The sequence below is a fragment of the Patella vulgata genome, chromosome 1, assembly GCF_932274485.2.
Source record: "Patella vulgata chromosome 1, xgPatVulg1.2, whole genome shotgun sequence".
Lineage (NCBI taxonomy): Eukaryota > Metazoa > Mollusca > Gastropoda > Patellidae > Patella > Patella vulgata.
Window position 1 is genome coordinate 78555603 of NC_065879.2, and position 16831 is coordinate 78572433.

At 35.4% G+C, this 16831-nt stretch overlaps 1 protein-coding gene across 1 annotated transcript; it reads left to right on the forward strand.

Annotated features, from left to right (window-relative positions):
- Positions 1-2763: 2763 nt before the first annotated feature.
- On the forward strand, positions 2764-10796 carry LOC126810700 (zinc finger protein Xfin). Its single transcript, XM_050535900.2, has 2 exons — positions 2764-2948; positions 4883-10796. The coding sequence occupies exons 1-2, from the start codon at positions 2943-2945 to the stop codon at positions 10433-10435; spliced, it is 5559 nt and encodes a 1852-aa protein (XP_050391857.1). The 5' UTR covers positions 2764-2942; the 3' UTR covers positions 10436-10796.
- The last annotated feature ends 6035 nt before the right edge of the window (positions 10797-16831 follow it).

Below are 16831 nucleotides of genomic sequence, written 5' to 3' on the forward strand. Positions count from 1 at the left end.
GATGATGAGAATGGGAATTCTTAAGTTGCACATCCCCTGGGGTTAGGTGCTATACGCCCTCGAAATCGCGGGAAAATCGATTTAATTCAAATTTTTGCGGACCCTGTCGATTGGAAAATAACAACGATGAGACTCAAAAGAATGATGAGACAAGAGAATGATGAGACAAAAATGTGATTTGATTGAAAATGAACAGAACGTTATTAGGAAAGGTGATCTGCAGATGACGTCAAAAAACAATTGGTTTATTGTAAGGTTTTATGTATTCATCTGTAATTAAAAAACTTTTTTTTTATTCTGCAGATATTGAAAATATCTAGTATTGTTCAGCTCACATAACTTCATTAACTTTAATAAAACCAATATCAATCAGATAAAAAATTTAAATACTTTAATAAACAAACAAATATAAATTCAATCTTTTCCTCCAGCTCCAAAAAATGTTATTAATACCTTGAAATATAATTACAAACTAGGACATTAGTTTTCCTGAAACAAATCGCCAGTATAGTTCTCTCCGCCGGATTAAGGGTGAATTAATAAAATGTCGGAGTATAGTCCAAGTTCCATCGTCACGTGAAACAGAACAGCGACCGTCTGAACTCCAAACTATAGAAATAAATGTTAATGGATTCGTGCGAATCTATAAAATGCCAACGAAGTACCTAATCAAATTGTTTAAGAAGCTGTAAAGCATATTAGATGAAGAGTACGCGCAAATGTCGCTGTTCGGAAAAAATGGTCCCAATGACATCTTCGTGAGCCAGGTTTGTGACTACAAGTAGGTCATTAATCATCTTGTTTTATTTCATTTGCCGTCCTCATTAACCCCAGTCGGAGCAGAACAGCGGAACGTTAAACCCCATTTCATTTATTCAATTTTATCTCATTCTATTTCACCAATATATGGCATGTATTGATATCAGATCAGATAGAATAACATAATATATCTGTATAAATATGAAACATGACATCTTGGGTTTTATCAAAGTTAACGAGGTCATATGACATGGGCTTTTTTACACAATAACCTATCATAATCAATAATTTTTCAACGTCAGCTCACCGTTTATTTCAGTAACTGAACTGTATATATTAAAAACTCGTTTTCTTTTTTATAATCAAATCAGAATAGTTATTGTATATATACCACTGGCAAAACATTTTTTCTGGAAGTTCAAGATATACCAAAATATCATCACCGGGTGTTGAAATATAATTCCCTAGTTTACTGGTCACAAATATATACCCACGTCGGTTTAGGGGGGAGCTGTATCTGAATTTGATGAGGCGTAGCATTATCATAATTGTAAATAATAGAAAATATGTATGCGGGTGATATGTTCCTTTCTAATAATTATGAAGTGGTATTTAAAAATATCTAGTGATCAGATTTAATGATGAATTGCAAATGGAAACTTTTGTCATCATTGGATCATCTATTTTGAATACACAGACGTACTTACATGATAACTTAATACACATCATCTTGTGTCTACAAAAATTATAAACAAGATGTGTAGTAAGTTATCAATACTTGTATAACCCAATACACGCTGTATCTATGGCTACGGGTATACACCAATATTTATAATATGTACTTGTTTATGATTATAAACACACAAATATTTATACCAACTTAATACACATTTTGGTTATGTCTACAATTATACAAAATATACAAATATTTAGTTTTAAGAACTCAATACACGTCTTGTGTGTGTCTACAAATAACCATGACAGTACACGTTGTCGTGCACGTAAAAGAACCCTTGGAAGTTAGAATTCGATGAGGGGCGGAAACGCCGCTGCCCGGGCAAAATTTTCCTCATTAAACTCTGCATGGCACATGTCTCCCATTATTAGCGCAAATTGTGCTGAAAGTAGGACGATAAACCCCATTTCATTTCATTTCTAATCTGTTTCTTTAAATATAAAAATGGATGCGGAATAAATACTTTTCAAAATTCTCGAAGTATACGTTGTGCTTTCGACTAATGTCGTACGTGTAGGAATTAAAATGGCAGTCAACCGTGTCGGCCGATGAGTAAAACCTTTTTTATGCCATAGAATTAACGTGCGGACGAGTCAACTATTAGTTGTGAACGACATAACCATTAGTTGTGGACGACATTACTAATACCTCGTGGACGACTTAACTGTTGTTTGTCGACGACTTAATTGTGGACGAGTTTGCGTGTGGACTAGTTAACTTGCACAAGCACGATTTGCCAAATTCACCCAAATGTACCCACATTATCGAAACTCATCCAAATCTACCACTATTTCAATTCTTATCACAATAATTTATATCAATTTATGGTAATTTATGTTAACATTCTTTATGTGAAATTGCCATTTTTAATTTAAAATCGTAGGGTTTTTTTGTGTGCAAATATGGTGTTTAAAAATTGAAGATTTGGGAATATATATATACACGCGTTATGGTCCTTCTATACGACGACCAAATAAGTATTTTGACACAATAAGACTGTGCTATTTGTATACAGACATCGTAAATTTTTTATGAGTTTTACTGCGACTGGAAGAATTCCACAAAGTAATTTAGAATATGGTTCACTATTTTGTTGACGAGTTAACTTCCCTTCAAACCAGTTTTGTTGCCGAGTTTACAGCATCGGAATGGACGTATGGACGAATTGACTATGAGTTATTCGTGTTGAGTAGATCCACGCCTTTATTCACGATACAGCTAATAACTGCTCTGCACCGGAAATGATTGTTTTCAGAGGGAAGCGGGTCTACGCTTTTGTCTACAACATAACTATATTAATTAAATGTTTTGGAAGAATTTATGGTGGTAGTTGTCATGCGACTTCGTTTCGTTTCTGTCTAAATAAGTCAACTGCATCAAAATAAACAGAATTGACAAGACCCAGTGTGTCAGGATAAGAAAAAGAATTAAGTTATAAATAAATATAATGATGGTTAGTCTTTAAAATGAAAATTTATCGCCAAGATACATGTAGTACAATGTAGTTCCTTTCGAAACGGACGAAGTCTTCCGACCTTCCAGTCCATCCTATTTAATCTGTAATATGAAGATAACACTCTACTGCCACGTGTGTTGTAATGCTTCTTTGGATTAGTTGTAGACTACCTTCAGTTTTTTGGTTCGGCAAAAGGAATCATTTCTTGCCACTTCTGACACAAATTGAAATTTATAATAAATTTTTTGATAGATTGTGCTTTGCACAATATCAAGCCTCGTAATTGTGGACCGATTGAAATGTATTTGTTTTTTGTTTTTAAATCGCCAAATTCAAAGCAGTATATATTCTTCATTTTGAGCGGATATTTATCCAGGAAAAAAAAGGTACATGACTGACCTGTCACGTGGTAGAGTGCCGCAAAAAGGCCTCATGTACCGCTCTATTGCACGGTAATAGAATTCTACCACATTTTCAAACAAAGATTTTTGTTTTTAATTTTCTCGCCAAAACTATGGAACTAAGGGATGCAACTAAGGGTCGCGTCTTTCGGTTATCAACATCGTTTTATTATATTGTAATGTCAATTTTAGCTAATAGTATCAAATTGTTTTCAACCTATTTTAGAGTTAATAAAGCAGATATAATTATTGGCACGTGCTCCAATACTCTTAAAATGCATATCGATAAAATAAACAAATACAGACCTGTTTAAGGCAGCATTGGGGAGGGGGGGGGAGGCTTCTCTATGCAAAATTTCATAACTTTAAGATCGTAACTTCGACCCAAAAATTGCTTTTAAAAATGTTGATATCTTAATCGCATTATTAAGATTGGAATAGGGTTGGTTTTCTCTCATATCTTAAAAACTAAATCCGACAATTTTTGAGAATTGATGCCTTTCAGAACTATGACATCGATAAGGCATGTATTGATATCAGATCAGATAGAATAACATAATATATCTGTATAAATATGAAACATGACATCTTGGGTTTTATCAAAGTTAACGAGGTCATATGACATGGGCTTTTTTACACAATAACCTATCATAAATCAATAACTTTTCAACGTCAGCTGACTGTTTATTTCAGTAACTGAACTGTATATATTAAAAACTCGTTTTCTTTTTTTTATAATCAAATCAGAATATTTATGCATATCGATAAAATAAACAAATACAGACCTGTTTAAGGCAGCAATGACTTACATGGAACACTCTCTCAAATAAATGCAAAAACAGATTTTTGGAATCTCGGGAGAAAAAAAAATAATCACCATCAGGAGCATGATGCCGATATTAGTCTTTGATATAAAACCCCACGAACAAACGAATGATGATAATCCGCCTAATCCTACTCGGTGTTCACATTGCCGGATTACTGCGTTAGTGACAGTCAGTTTATTGGTACAGGTACGAACAAGATAGCATGTACAAATTGTTGCAAGCTGTAAACCACCACTGATTTAAGAAAAACCTTTAAAGGGTGTATTTATACGGAGTTGCTCACAAAAATATATTTAACTGGGAAATGACCAAATTTATGCTGCCTCACAGCCTGACAGCATTTTGAAAAAAAATGGGCCCACACATAGGCAGACATGAATCTGAGGATTTATTTCCACTTAAAGATGCATTCCTGCGTACAAACTGGGTGATTTGATGATATATTTGGACTAAAAACATATTCAGATTAAGTAATTTATCATAATTTTGCTTCAAATCTTTCTCAAAACATTGTAGTTGTCAGGGAATACCCCTGCTATGAAAAATAGGGTAGGGTCAGCAGGTAGGGTTTTCTAAAAAGTAAATTAGATCTTTAGAATCTAGTAGATCTACTGTATATTGTGTGTCAAAATCTTCAATTTCAAACTTATGATGTTATAATTATTACAAGAAACTAATGATGTCGTAACTTTGTATATTACAGGAAAGCGATTGTAAAATGCATGTTAAAGAAGAGAAAATTGATCCCAATGGGATTGTTCATCAATGTAGACTGTGTTATGAAGAATTTGAATGGGAAAGGGATTTAGAGGAACATTGTAAAACTCATGTTATGGAAGGAAAAACAGATGATGTTGAAAGAGTTCATCGTGAAGAATTTAAATGGGAAAGTGATTTAGTGGAACATTGTAAAAATCAAGTTAGTGATTCAGAGGAACATTGTAAAATTCAAGTTGGTGATTCAGAGGAACATTGTAAAATTCAAGTTGGTGATTCAGAGGAATATTGTAAAATTCAAGTTGGTGATTCAGAGGAACATTCAAAAATTCAAGTTATAGAAGAGAAATCAGATGATAATGATGATGTTGAAACACTTCATTGTGAAGAATTTAAATGGAGAATTAATTTAGAGGAACATTGTGAAATTAATGTTAAAGAAGAGAAAATGGATGATGATGATGATGAAGAGGTGAAAAATACAAGTAGCCTAGTTTGCAGTAAAGTTGGGGAGAAGAACCTTGAGTTTAGTGAACAAAAGTCCAGAAATGTTAAAATTTCTAAAAAATCATATAAATGTGATGTTTGTGATAAATCATGTAAATCAAATGCTCATCTAAAAGAACATCTAAGAATTCATACCGGTGAGAGACCTTATGAATGTGATGCTTGTGGTAGATTATTTAAAAGAAGTGGTCATCTAAAAGACCATATCAGAATTCACACCGGTGTGAAACCTTATGAATGTGATGTTTGTACTAAATCATATAAATGTAAAGACTCGCTATTAAAACACTTGAAAATACATAGCGGAAAGAAGCCATATAAATGTGATGTTTGTCGAAAATTATTTAGCGCACATAATAATTTTATGGAACACATGAAAATTCATTCCAGAAAGACAAAATTGTCACTTCGAGCATCTGGCACCAATTTAGAGAAAAATTGTGAAATTGATATTGAAGAAGAGAAAACAGATGATGATGATGAAGAGAAGGTGGAAAATACAAGTAGCCAAGTTTGCAGTACAGATGCGAAGAAGGACTTTGATGAGTTTAGTGAACCACAGACAAAAAATGTTCAAATTTATATACAAAAGTATAAATGCGATGTTTGTAATAAATCATTTAGAAGAAGTGATCAACTTAAAGAACATATTCGAGATCATACCGGTGAGAGACCTTATGAATGTGATGTTTGTGGTAAATTATTTAAAAGAAGTGGTCATCTAAAAGACCATATCAGAATTCACACCGGTGAGAAACCGTATGAATGTGATGTTTGTAGTAAAGCATATAAACATAAAGAAAGTCTATTAAAACATCTGGAAATGCATAGCGGAGAGAAGCCATATAAATGTGATGTTTGTCGAAAATTATTTAGCGTGTATAATAATTTTAACGAACACATGAAAATTCATATCAGAGGCACAAAATTGGCAGATGCTCAAAGCACCGATTTTGAGGAACATGGTCAAATTCATGTTGAGAATGAACAAACTGTTGATATAGAAGAGACAATGGAAAATACACGTAGTCCCATTTACAGTACAGTTAGCGAGAAACGTTTTGACAAGTTGAGTAAACCAAAGCGAAAAAATGTTAACATTTCTAAAAAATCGCATCAATGTGATGTTTGTGATAAATTATTTAATTCAAATGCTCATCTAATAGAACACCTTAGAGTTCATACTGGGGAGAGACCATTTAAATGCAATATTTGCAATAATTCATTCAAAAGAAATAGTTGTCTGAAAGATCATATCAGAATTCATACTGGTGAGATACCTTATGAATGTGATGTTTGTAGTAAAGCATATAAATGCAAAGAAAGTCTATTAAAACACTTCAATACACATAGCGGAGAGAAGCCATATAAGTGTGATGTTTGTCGAAAATTATTTGGTGTACATAATAATTTTAAGGCACACATGAAAATTCATACCAAAGGGACAAAATTGTCTGATGGTTCACAAAGCACCAATTGTGAGGAACATTTTGAAATTCAGGTTGAAGAAGAGAAAACAGACGATGATAAAGAGAGAATGGAAAATACAAGTAGTCCCATTTGTAGTACAGTTAGTGAGGGGTGTTTTGACAAGTTAAGTGAACCAAAGCCAAAAACTGTTAAAATTTCTAAAAAATCGCATAATTGTGATGTTTGTGATAAATTATTTAATTCAAATGCTCATCTTATAGAACACCTTAGAGTTCATACTGGTGAGAGACCGTTTAAATGCAATGTGTGCAATAATTCATTTAAAAGAAATAGTTATCTGAGAGACCATATCAGAATTCATACTGGGGAGATACCTTATGAATGTGATGTTTGTATTAAATCATATAAATGCAAAGAAAGTCTATTAAAACACTTCAACAATACACATAGCGGAGAGAAGCCATATAAATGCGATGTTTGTCGAAAATTATTTAGTGTTCATAATAATTTTAAGGAACACATGAAAATTCATACCAAAGGGACAAAATTGTCTGATGATTCACAAAGCACCGAATCTGATGAACATTTTGAAATTCAAGTTGAAGAAGAGAAAACAGACGATGATAAAGAGAGAATGGAAAATACAAGTAGTCCCATTTGTAGTACTGTTAGTGAGGGGTGTTTTGACAAGTTAAGTGAACCAAAGCCAAAAACTATTACAATTTCTAAAAAATCGCATAAATGTGATGTTTGTGATAAATTATTTAATTCAAATGCTCATCTAATAGAACACCTTAGAGTTCATACTGGTGAGAGACCGTTTAAATGCAATTTTTGCAATAATTCATTTAAAAGAAATAGTTATCTGAAAGACCATATCAGAATTCATACTGGTGAGATACCTTATGAATGTGATGTTTGTAGTAAATCATATAAATGCAAAGAAAGTCTATTAAAACACTTCAATACACATAATGGAGAGAAGCCATATAAATGTGACGTTTGTCGAAAGTTATTTAGTGTTCATAATAATTTTAAGGAACACATAAAAGTTCATATCAGAGGCACAAAATTGTCTGATGATGCAAAAAGCACCGAATTTGAGGAACATGGTACAATAATTCACGTTGAGAATGAACACACAGTGGATGTAGAAGGGACAGTAGAAAATAAAGGTAGTCCTATTTGCAGTACAGTTAGGGAGGGGTGTTTTGGCATGTTGAGTAAACCAAAGCCAAAAACCGTTAACCTTTCTAAAAAATCGCATCAATGTGATGTTTGTGATAAATTATTTAATTCAAATGCTCATCTGATAGAACACCTTAGAGTTCATACTGGGGAGAGACCGTTTAAATGCAATGTGTGCAATAATTCATTTAAAAGAAATAGTTGTCTGAAAGACCATATCAGAATTCATACTGGTGAGATACCTTTTGAATGTGATGTTTGTAGTAAAGCATATAAATGTAAAGACTCACTATTAAAACACTTGACAATACATAGCGGAAAGAAGACATATAAATGTGATGTTTGTCGAAAATTATTTAGTGTGCATAATAATCTTAAGGAACACATGAAAATTCATATCAGAGGCACAAATTTGTCAAATAATTCACAAAGCACTGATTTTGAAGAACATTTTGAAATTCATGTTGAGAATGAACAAACTGTTGATGTAGAAGAGACAGTAGAAAATACAAGTGGTCCCATTTGCAGTACAGATAGTGAGGGGTGTTTTGACAAGCTTAAAGAACCAAAACCAAAAAATGTTAACATTTCTAAAAAACCGCATCAATGTTATGCTTGTGGTAAATTATTTAATTCAAATGCTCATCTAATAGAACACCTTAGAGTTCATACTGGGGAGAGACCATTTAAATGCAATGTTTGCAATAAATCATTTAAAAGAAGTGGTTATCTGAAAGACCATATCAGAATTCATACTGGGGAGATACCTTATGAATGTGATGTTTGTATTAAATCATATAAATGCAAAGAAAGTCTATTAAAACACTTCAATACACATAGCGGAGAGAAGCCATATAAATGTGATGTTTGTCGAAAATTATTTAGTCTGCATAATAATTTCAGGGTACACATGAAAATTCATAGCAAAGGGAAATCATTTTCTGATGATGGACATAGCAATGTTAAAATTTCTAAGAAATCGCATAAATGTGATGTTTGTGATAAATTATTTAATTCAAATGCTCATCTGAAAGAGCACCTTAGAATTCATACTGGGGAGAGACCTTATACATGTGATGTTTGTGGTAAATCATATAGAAGAAGTGATTCCCTGAAAGAGCATCTGAGAGTTCACACAGGTGAAAGGCCTTATAAATGTGATATTTGTGACAAGTCATTTACATTAAATAGATTCCTTTTGAGACATCGACTAATACACAGCATAGAGAAGCCATATAAATGTGATGTTTGTACTAAAACATTTATTGTAAATAGTCAATTAAAGGAACACATGTATATTCATACTGGAGAAAAAAAATTTAAATGTGATGTTTGTGGTAAAGCATTTTATTGTCCAAGTCATTTGAAGAGACATTCGAGAAATCATACAGCAAAAAAGTCACATAAATGTGATATTTGTAGGAAATTTTATATTAAGAGAAGTGATCTGCAGAGGCACATTAGATCTCATACTGGAGAAAAACCACATACATGTGACTATTGTGGAAAATGTTTTTCTATGGGAGCTAGTTTAAAAGTCCATACTAGAACACATACCAGAGAAAAACCTTTTAAATGTAATGTTTGTAGTAAATCATATGCTCAGGCAGATACTCTACGTGACCATATGAGCACTCATACTGGGCAGAAACCCTATAAATGTTATGTTTGTGATAAATCATTTACTTTCAAGGGTGGTTTAAGACGTCATACTGTAATGCATCGGGGACAAAAACCTTTTAATTGTGAGATCTGTGATCAATCTTTTAATTTGAGAACGAGTCTTGTGGTACACCTTAGAAGTCATACTGGAGAAAAGCCATTTACATGTGATGTTTGTGGTAAATCTTTCCATGCAAGCAGTAACTTAAAGACACATTTTAAAATACATACTGGTGAGAAACCATATAAATGTGATGTTTGTAGTAAGTCATTTAAATCAAATTATAATTTAAAGAAACATTTAATGATACATGCAGGAGACAGACCGTATAAATGTGATATTTGTAGTAAATCGTATTCCGTCAATCATACTCTAACACAACACTTAAAGACTCACGCTGAAGAGAAACCTTTCAAATGTGATGTTTGTGGAAAATCATTCCACTTTAACAGTACTTTGAAAAAACATTTGAGAATCCATACTGGAGAAACACCTTATAAATGTGATGTTTGTAAGAAATCATTTATCCACCATGGTACTTTATCTCAACATATGAAAATACACACAGGAATAAAACCCTTTCAATGTGATGTTTGTGGTAAAGCATTTAACAAACGTGCTAAACTTACGGCACACATTAGAACACATACTGGAGAAAAACCTTATAAATGTGATATTTGTGATTTTTCATGTAGTTTTAATGGTAATTTAACAAAACATAAGAGAAAACATACACATGCTGGTGATTAACAGTAGAAAGCATACATGTGCTTGTGATAAACAATAGAAAACATACACATGCTGGTGATTAACAGTAGAAAGCATACATGTGCTTGTGATAAACAATAAAAAACATACACATGCCGGTGATAAACATAAACATGCAAGTGATAAACAATAGAAAACATATATACATGCAGGTGATGAACAATACAAAACATAAGGTGCTAGTGATAAACAATAGAAAGTGTACATAAGCTGTGGAAAACATGTTTGGGATGAACCACAGAAAGTATGTGCTGGTGACGACAAATGTACATAGAAAACATATGGTGAAAATAATTGAATAAGTATATAAATTTGTTGAATAAAAGATTTTTAAAATTGAAAATAGTGGGTTGTTAGACAATAACGATGTTAGCACCATAGTAAGATGCATATTTGATTCCTACTGTTTAAAACATGTTGCAATTTTGCATTACAAACACTTACTTGCTATGTAGACGCAAGGGCGACAAATCAGTGAGGAGCTGGCTCACCAGGGCGCCCCCAATGCTGTCCGGAATTAGCCGGTGTGGTGCAGTACGGAGGATGTGCCAAGAGAAAATGTTAGCCTGCACTTAAACTAGCCTTGCTGGTTGGAATGCAAATTAGAAATAAGACTTTACGATATGAATACGTACTTGCTTGTAAACTTGAGAGGGGGAAATGGTGGCTAAGTGGGTAAGATGTCGGCTTACTAACCTGGAGGCCCCGTGTTCAATCCCTGCCTTGGCCAAGAAAGTTCATCGGGATTTCCCTGCGTGGTTCCTCCTTGTCAGTTGTGTAGGATAGAAGGCCTGACAAGAGACAACGTAAAGTCATTCTGATGGGGCAATAAAACGAGGTCTCATGTACCCATTGGCATGCACATAAAAGATCACTTGGCAATTAGACCGTAGCGCTGCTGTCCGGTCAGAATTTGCTTCACAGCACAATGCATGGCGTATGCCCGACTTCATTAGCCCAGAACAGTAGGACGTTAAACCGTATTTCGTTTCATTATTTCACGTAAACTTGAGGGCAACATTTTCATGTATCATTTTTGTTCGCCCACATGGAAATGTATATTGCCGTCGCCCCTTTGATTTGTTTTGAAATCGATATTTGTTGTGTACATTTGTGAGACAAAGGTGCCTATTCAATTTCCACAATTTCCGTTAATTTCTTCAAGAGTTATGTCCCTTATTTCACTTTATTGCACCTTGAGAACGCTCTAATGACAGACTATCATCCAATCTGTATGAAATTCATACGCATTATTTAAATTAGTGAAACGATGAATTTCTGTTAATTACGTCTAGAGTTATGGTCCTTGTTTCACTTTGTTGGACCTTGTGGAGGCTTTACTTGAACGACACAAACATTATGAATAGACTTTGTTATTGCACTGGATGATTAGCCAGAAATCACAAGGCACTGAAGCGTGCACATTCGCTGTGTCGAGTTCGCTGCACGGGACACCCTACTTATAGTATGCCAGGGCCCTGTTTCACGAAATTTTAACTAAAGACAAAATCCAAATTTTAGTAGATACCTCAATTTTGATTGGCTAAGCACTAAAATCAATCTAATATTATCCAATCAAATTACTAAAATTCGGATTTTATCTCAGTTAAAATTTTGTGAAACAGGCCCCAGGTTGATCTCGGCATATTGTTGTAAACGTGAACAATGCTGGAATACCCCATAGGGAGGCAGACCTCCATTATTCCCCATTGACTTCAATGTTAATTCTGTCTCTTTGCCCATCTCCAACTTTTCCCCACATTTTCGTTGGGCTGAATGCTTTTCATTACAGACAGAGAAGCAAATGGTCATGTCTTTGCACCAAAATTTGTATGAGGTTGACCACCAAAATTTGGAGATACACATCCTTGAAGTAGCACACTAAAACATGTAACTATTCTCCGTACATATCACCGTAATCAACATGTTAACTGTGGTATCCTTCCGCCAAGAATATTTACCAAAACCTGTCAGAAAATGTTAATTCAAACCCTCTTTGTCCATTCTAGACCAAAAAATCAACAAAAATGCGGAAGAGGAGAGAGGGAAGGAATTGCTATAAATAGACGAACTACAATTTAATGGTGGTCTGCCTCCTATATATTAACCTAGGGTATAGTGGAGTAGCACGGGACGAGAACACTGGGGATACCGAGGATGATTTGTATAAGGCACCTGGTTTTCGCGTCCCATCTGATGGTGGACAAGATGCTGTTCCTTGCCAGGCCCCCCGTCATTAACATCATGCAGAAAATACACCGAAAACCCCCGGGAGTTAAAACCTCGGCCCCTTGGTTAGTAAGCTTGCCCCTCGCCCACCGAGACACCGCGACCGCTTGTATTGGAGATTTCGCTTAGTGTGAATATGAAATAATTCTTGATAAAATCAAAGATACAACAACAAATTTTCAAAAACATCTCAAGGCGGAAATAAAAAAAAACATGAGAGAGAAAGAAAGGAGCCAAGTAACGCTATACACAGGTAAATTTTCTTGACCTAATAAGGTACTGTATATACTCGTTCAAGCTACATATACCCCTACCCTGCCCCAATGGGGCAAACAAGTTTATCTGAATAATTTGTTATACATTAAATTGTCCCAGTTGCATCACCCCTTGCATATAGTTGTAACACTATATTAGTGATAACAGAGATCAGTTTCGTAAATATATGATTTATTTACATCAGGTATATAAACATCTACAGTTACATACATACAACAGGAACTAGACTACATCGGCAACCAGACTACGACAGGGACACGTATAACAATATTACATCCACCATTCCGGCCCTCTGCCAAGGCAGCGGCTGAACTTGGATGAGTCCATGCACTCGTCCAAGCCTCTCTTCTTCTCCCCTCTCGTCTCAGGTCGTCTCGTATGTGCGTCTCTCCTCCTCTCTTTAAACGTCTGCAAACGCCTGCTTATATACACTCCGACAGTAGATAAGACTCATGATCATACATGCGATTGTCCCTTTATCACGTCATGGTATGCTTACTGACCTGTGCGTATTCCTTTGAAGTCATGAAGAGCTTGTACTCAGATCATATGTAGTTTGTAAATGACATATGGGATTAATCACATGTTTAATTAGATCATAGTCAGTTCGTGCTTTAACAGAAGTATACTCTTCATTGACCAGTTCATGGTGCATATTTATGGAAGGAACTTCCCCAACAGATCAGCACGACACCTCAAGTTTTATGTCAACACTAATGAGAGAGAGAGAAATGGGGTTTAACGTCCACTTGACACAAACTAGGTCATTTCGGGACTAACACATGGTTCAATTTTATTTCAATAATTCACTTGCGCGTAGGGGTCTTTAGCACTGGGAGGAAACCGGAAGACCCGGAGAAAACACATGAGGTTGGACAGGCGACCCTACTCCTTGTCACGTACAATCGGGGAATCGAAACCCCACCAGTTGACTCAATGACAGACCGTATGATACAGTGCAGCGCGCACGTGCTAACCATTCTCCCCCCCCCCCCCCAACACTAAAGACACATCTGTTTACCAAATATAATATAATATGTGCTAGAACAATAGTTAAACTCATTGTGAAGCGTTTGTAGGAATGATCAAGAAGCCTCTGCCCTTATTGGTTTATCTAAAGCTCCCCCCTCACTCAGATAAACCCCACCTCAGCAACATAACTATCAAATGTCTTTGAAATCCAAATGACGAAAATGACTAAACAGACATGCACTATGGACAAGTGGACAGAAGTACCGAGCTGTTTGGTCAATGGGTAAATAATAAAATGACATAAGATAACATTTATTTATTGCATAAAATGTAATACAAGATGCAGTATATAACACATAATGAAGATAATTATGAATCACACAATGGGTCACTTCAAGTCACGGGTTACGCTTGTGTTAAGGTTGTCTTGTAGTTGAGTATAATAGGCTGGTTGGAGAAGGTGACAAATCCAGCTTTGTGGGAAGAAATTCCTACCCAAATGATTTCTTCATTTTCTGAAACAACTATGTCCCTAGTGTTCCAGAAAAATTTTCCCCGCCGATCAGAGTTGAGCAAAATTTTTTACAGCATTTTGAAATTTTGACCCCCTGGGTCAACATAATGAAACTGACAACCATTTATAACTTCAAAAATATCAATTGTACACCCTAGAAATGTATTATCAACATATAGGAAAGTGATACCAAGGATTCCAGAAATGATGTCAAAAATAACGTAAGACGTCACCGTGACGTCAGAATACAAAATGGCGGAACTATGACGTCACTGTGATGTCAAAATTCAAAATGGCGGAGACGTGTTGTGAATAAAGCAACAACAGCAAGCAAATAGACAAGAGGAACATTCTGGACACCATAAAATATTCATTCGGATCATCATCAATAAAATCATCAAAATATTCTTCAGTTCTGATTTGTTCTGCCCCGTACCAAATTCATCTTCTAAATCAATGCTGATTTGTTGGCTATTCAGACAACCCTCCCCATGGCATCCTCCACGCGCTTCAACACATTTCAAACCATTCTGTGTACAAGAACATGACGAGCATTGGTTTTTCAACGATTTACATTTACACCGAATGAAATTCAGAACGTTGTCTGGTGCTGATGGAAGAACAGTCGCGATGGGAACGTATCTATTCTCTATCACTTGCCCACCCCAATTCACAAGGTCGACGCCATCGCGACTAGTTCATCCCAAATTCTAACCTTAACATGGACGCGGTGAGCATGCTGCTCGGCTGAGGCAGCAGTCTATTGATTTGAATGGAAATTTTTTCAGCGATCATAGCTTTGTACCTTAGGTACCGGACTTTAGTTGTGACAATACATTACACAGAATAACCTTTCTCCAGCTTCAGATACTTCGGACTGGGAACTTCCAGGTGAAGCTATTGTCTAGCTTGCTTCCTGAAATATATCACTGTTTGTATGTTTAAGAAGTCCCAATTCACAGCATCCGAAACAACCAGAAGTGGTATCACACCCAGACCAGGCGTGAATGAACAATAAATTGTCTAATACAGTTTTATCCATTGCGCTGCAGACTGATTTTATGTCATAGGTGTTGCGCTTTTTGTCCAAGTGGCAAAGATGAATTGTCGCCATTTCTGGTTTCGCGTGGTGCAGTAATGAGACCAAAATATCTGTGTCATTACAGGTTGACCATTTCTACATAGTCAATGCACGTCTTCGTAATAGTGACATCTGCATCACCATTGTACCATTTTGTCGGGACTCCATGGGATTCAAGATCGTTGACTACCTGATTGATTAGACGGATTTTGTTTTCAGTGTTGGCCAGAAACTGGCCTTGACTATAGATAACTGTGGTGTCCGATTTCAGAGAAATGTCACTGTTCCTATATTTAGACGTAGCAGCTCGGCGCTCGTGCTCATGATCCTTAATATTTGGTTCATAGCCGTCGAACACGATGAATATCTCCAACATCTTAGAAAACTATCGGTCATTTGTAAAAAGATTTCCCTCGCCAATCGTCGTGTTTGGTTCATAGCCGTCGAACACGACGATTGGCGAGGGAAATCGGGCACCAGAGAAATGTATACGGCTTTGTGCTAAACCATCGCTTGGAAAACATATCCAGAATATCGGGAAAATATATTTCTTACCGAAAGCATATACTCGTTCTTTCAGATAAAAATAAGATTAGATGATCAAACATTGATAATACAAGATGTTTTGTAAATAAAATATCTAAAAGATAATAGAAGATATAAATAGTTAAAATAAAGAATGTCATTATTGGACTCTATAGTAGAGGGGGTTCATCATGAAATCGGGGGGATTGGATGGCCGAATGGTTATCACGTGCGCGCTGTATCATACGGTCTGTCATTGAGTCAACTGGCGGAGTTTCGTTTCCCCGGTTGTGCGTGACAAAGAGTATGGTCGCCTGTCCAACCTCGTAGGTTTTCTCCGGGTCCTCCGGTTTCCTCCCACTACAAAAGACCCCTACGCGCAAGCGAATTATTGAAATAGAACTGAACATAGTTTGTGTCGAGTGGACGTTAAACCCAATTTCTCTTTCCCTATGAAATCAATAGAAATTACTGTAAATTCGGGAAGGCAATAATTTTATTGTTGGGCTAATATACTTTTTTAATTTTACATTTTAATTGAAATATTGTACAGCTAATGGGTGATACTTGGCAATACCACCATGGATATCTCTATGTCTTAATCCAACGCAGTTCAGGATTTCAAAAGGTGATGGAACGCCATATCAAAGCTAAAAAGTAAAACGTGTGTAAACTTTACACATGTACGTCGAGTTCTATATTTAGAAATTAATTTTTGAAGAAAGCATTATAAAATATGGAAGCTATTTCTACAATGTGACAAAACAAAATTAAACGATTC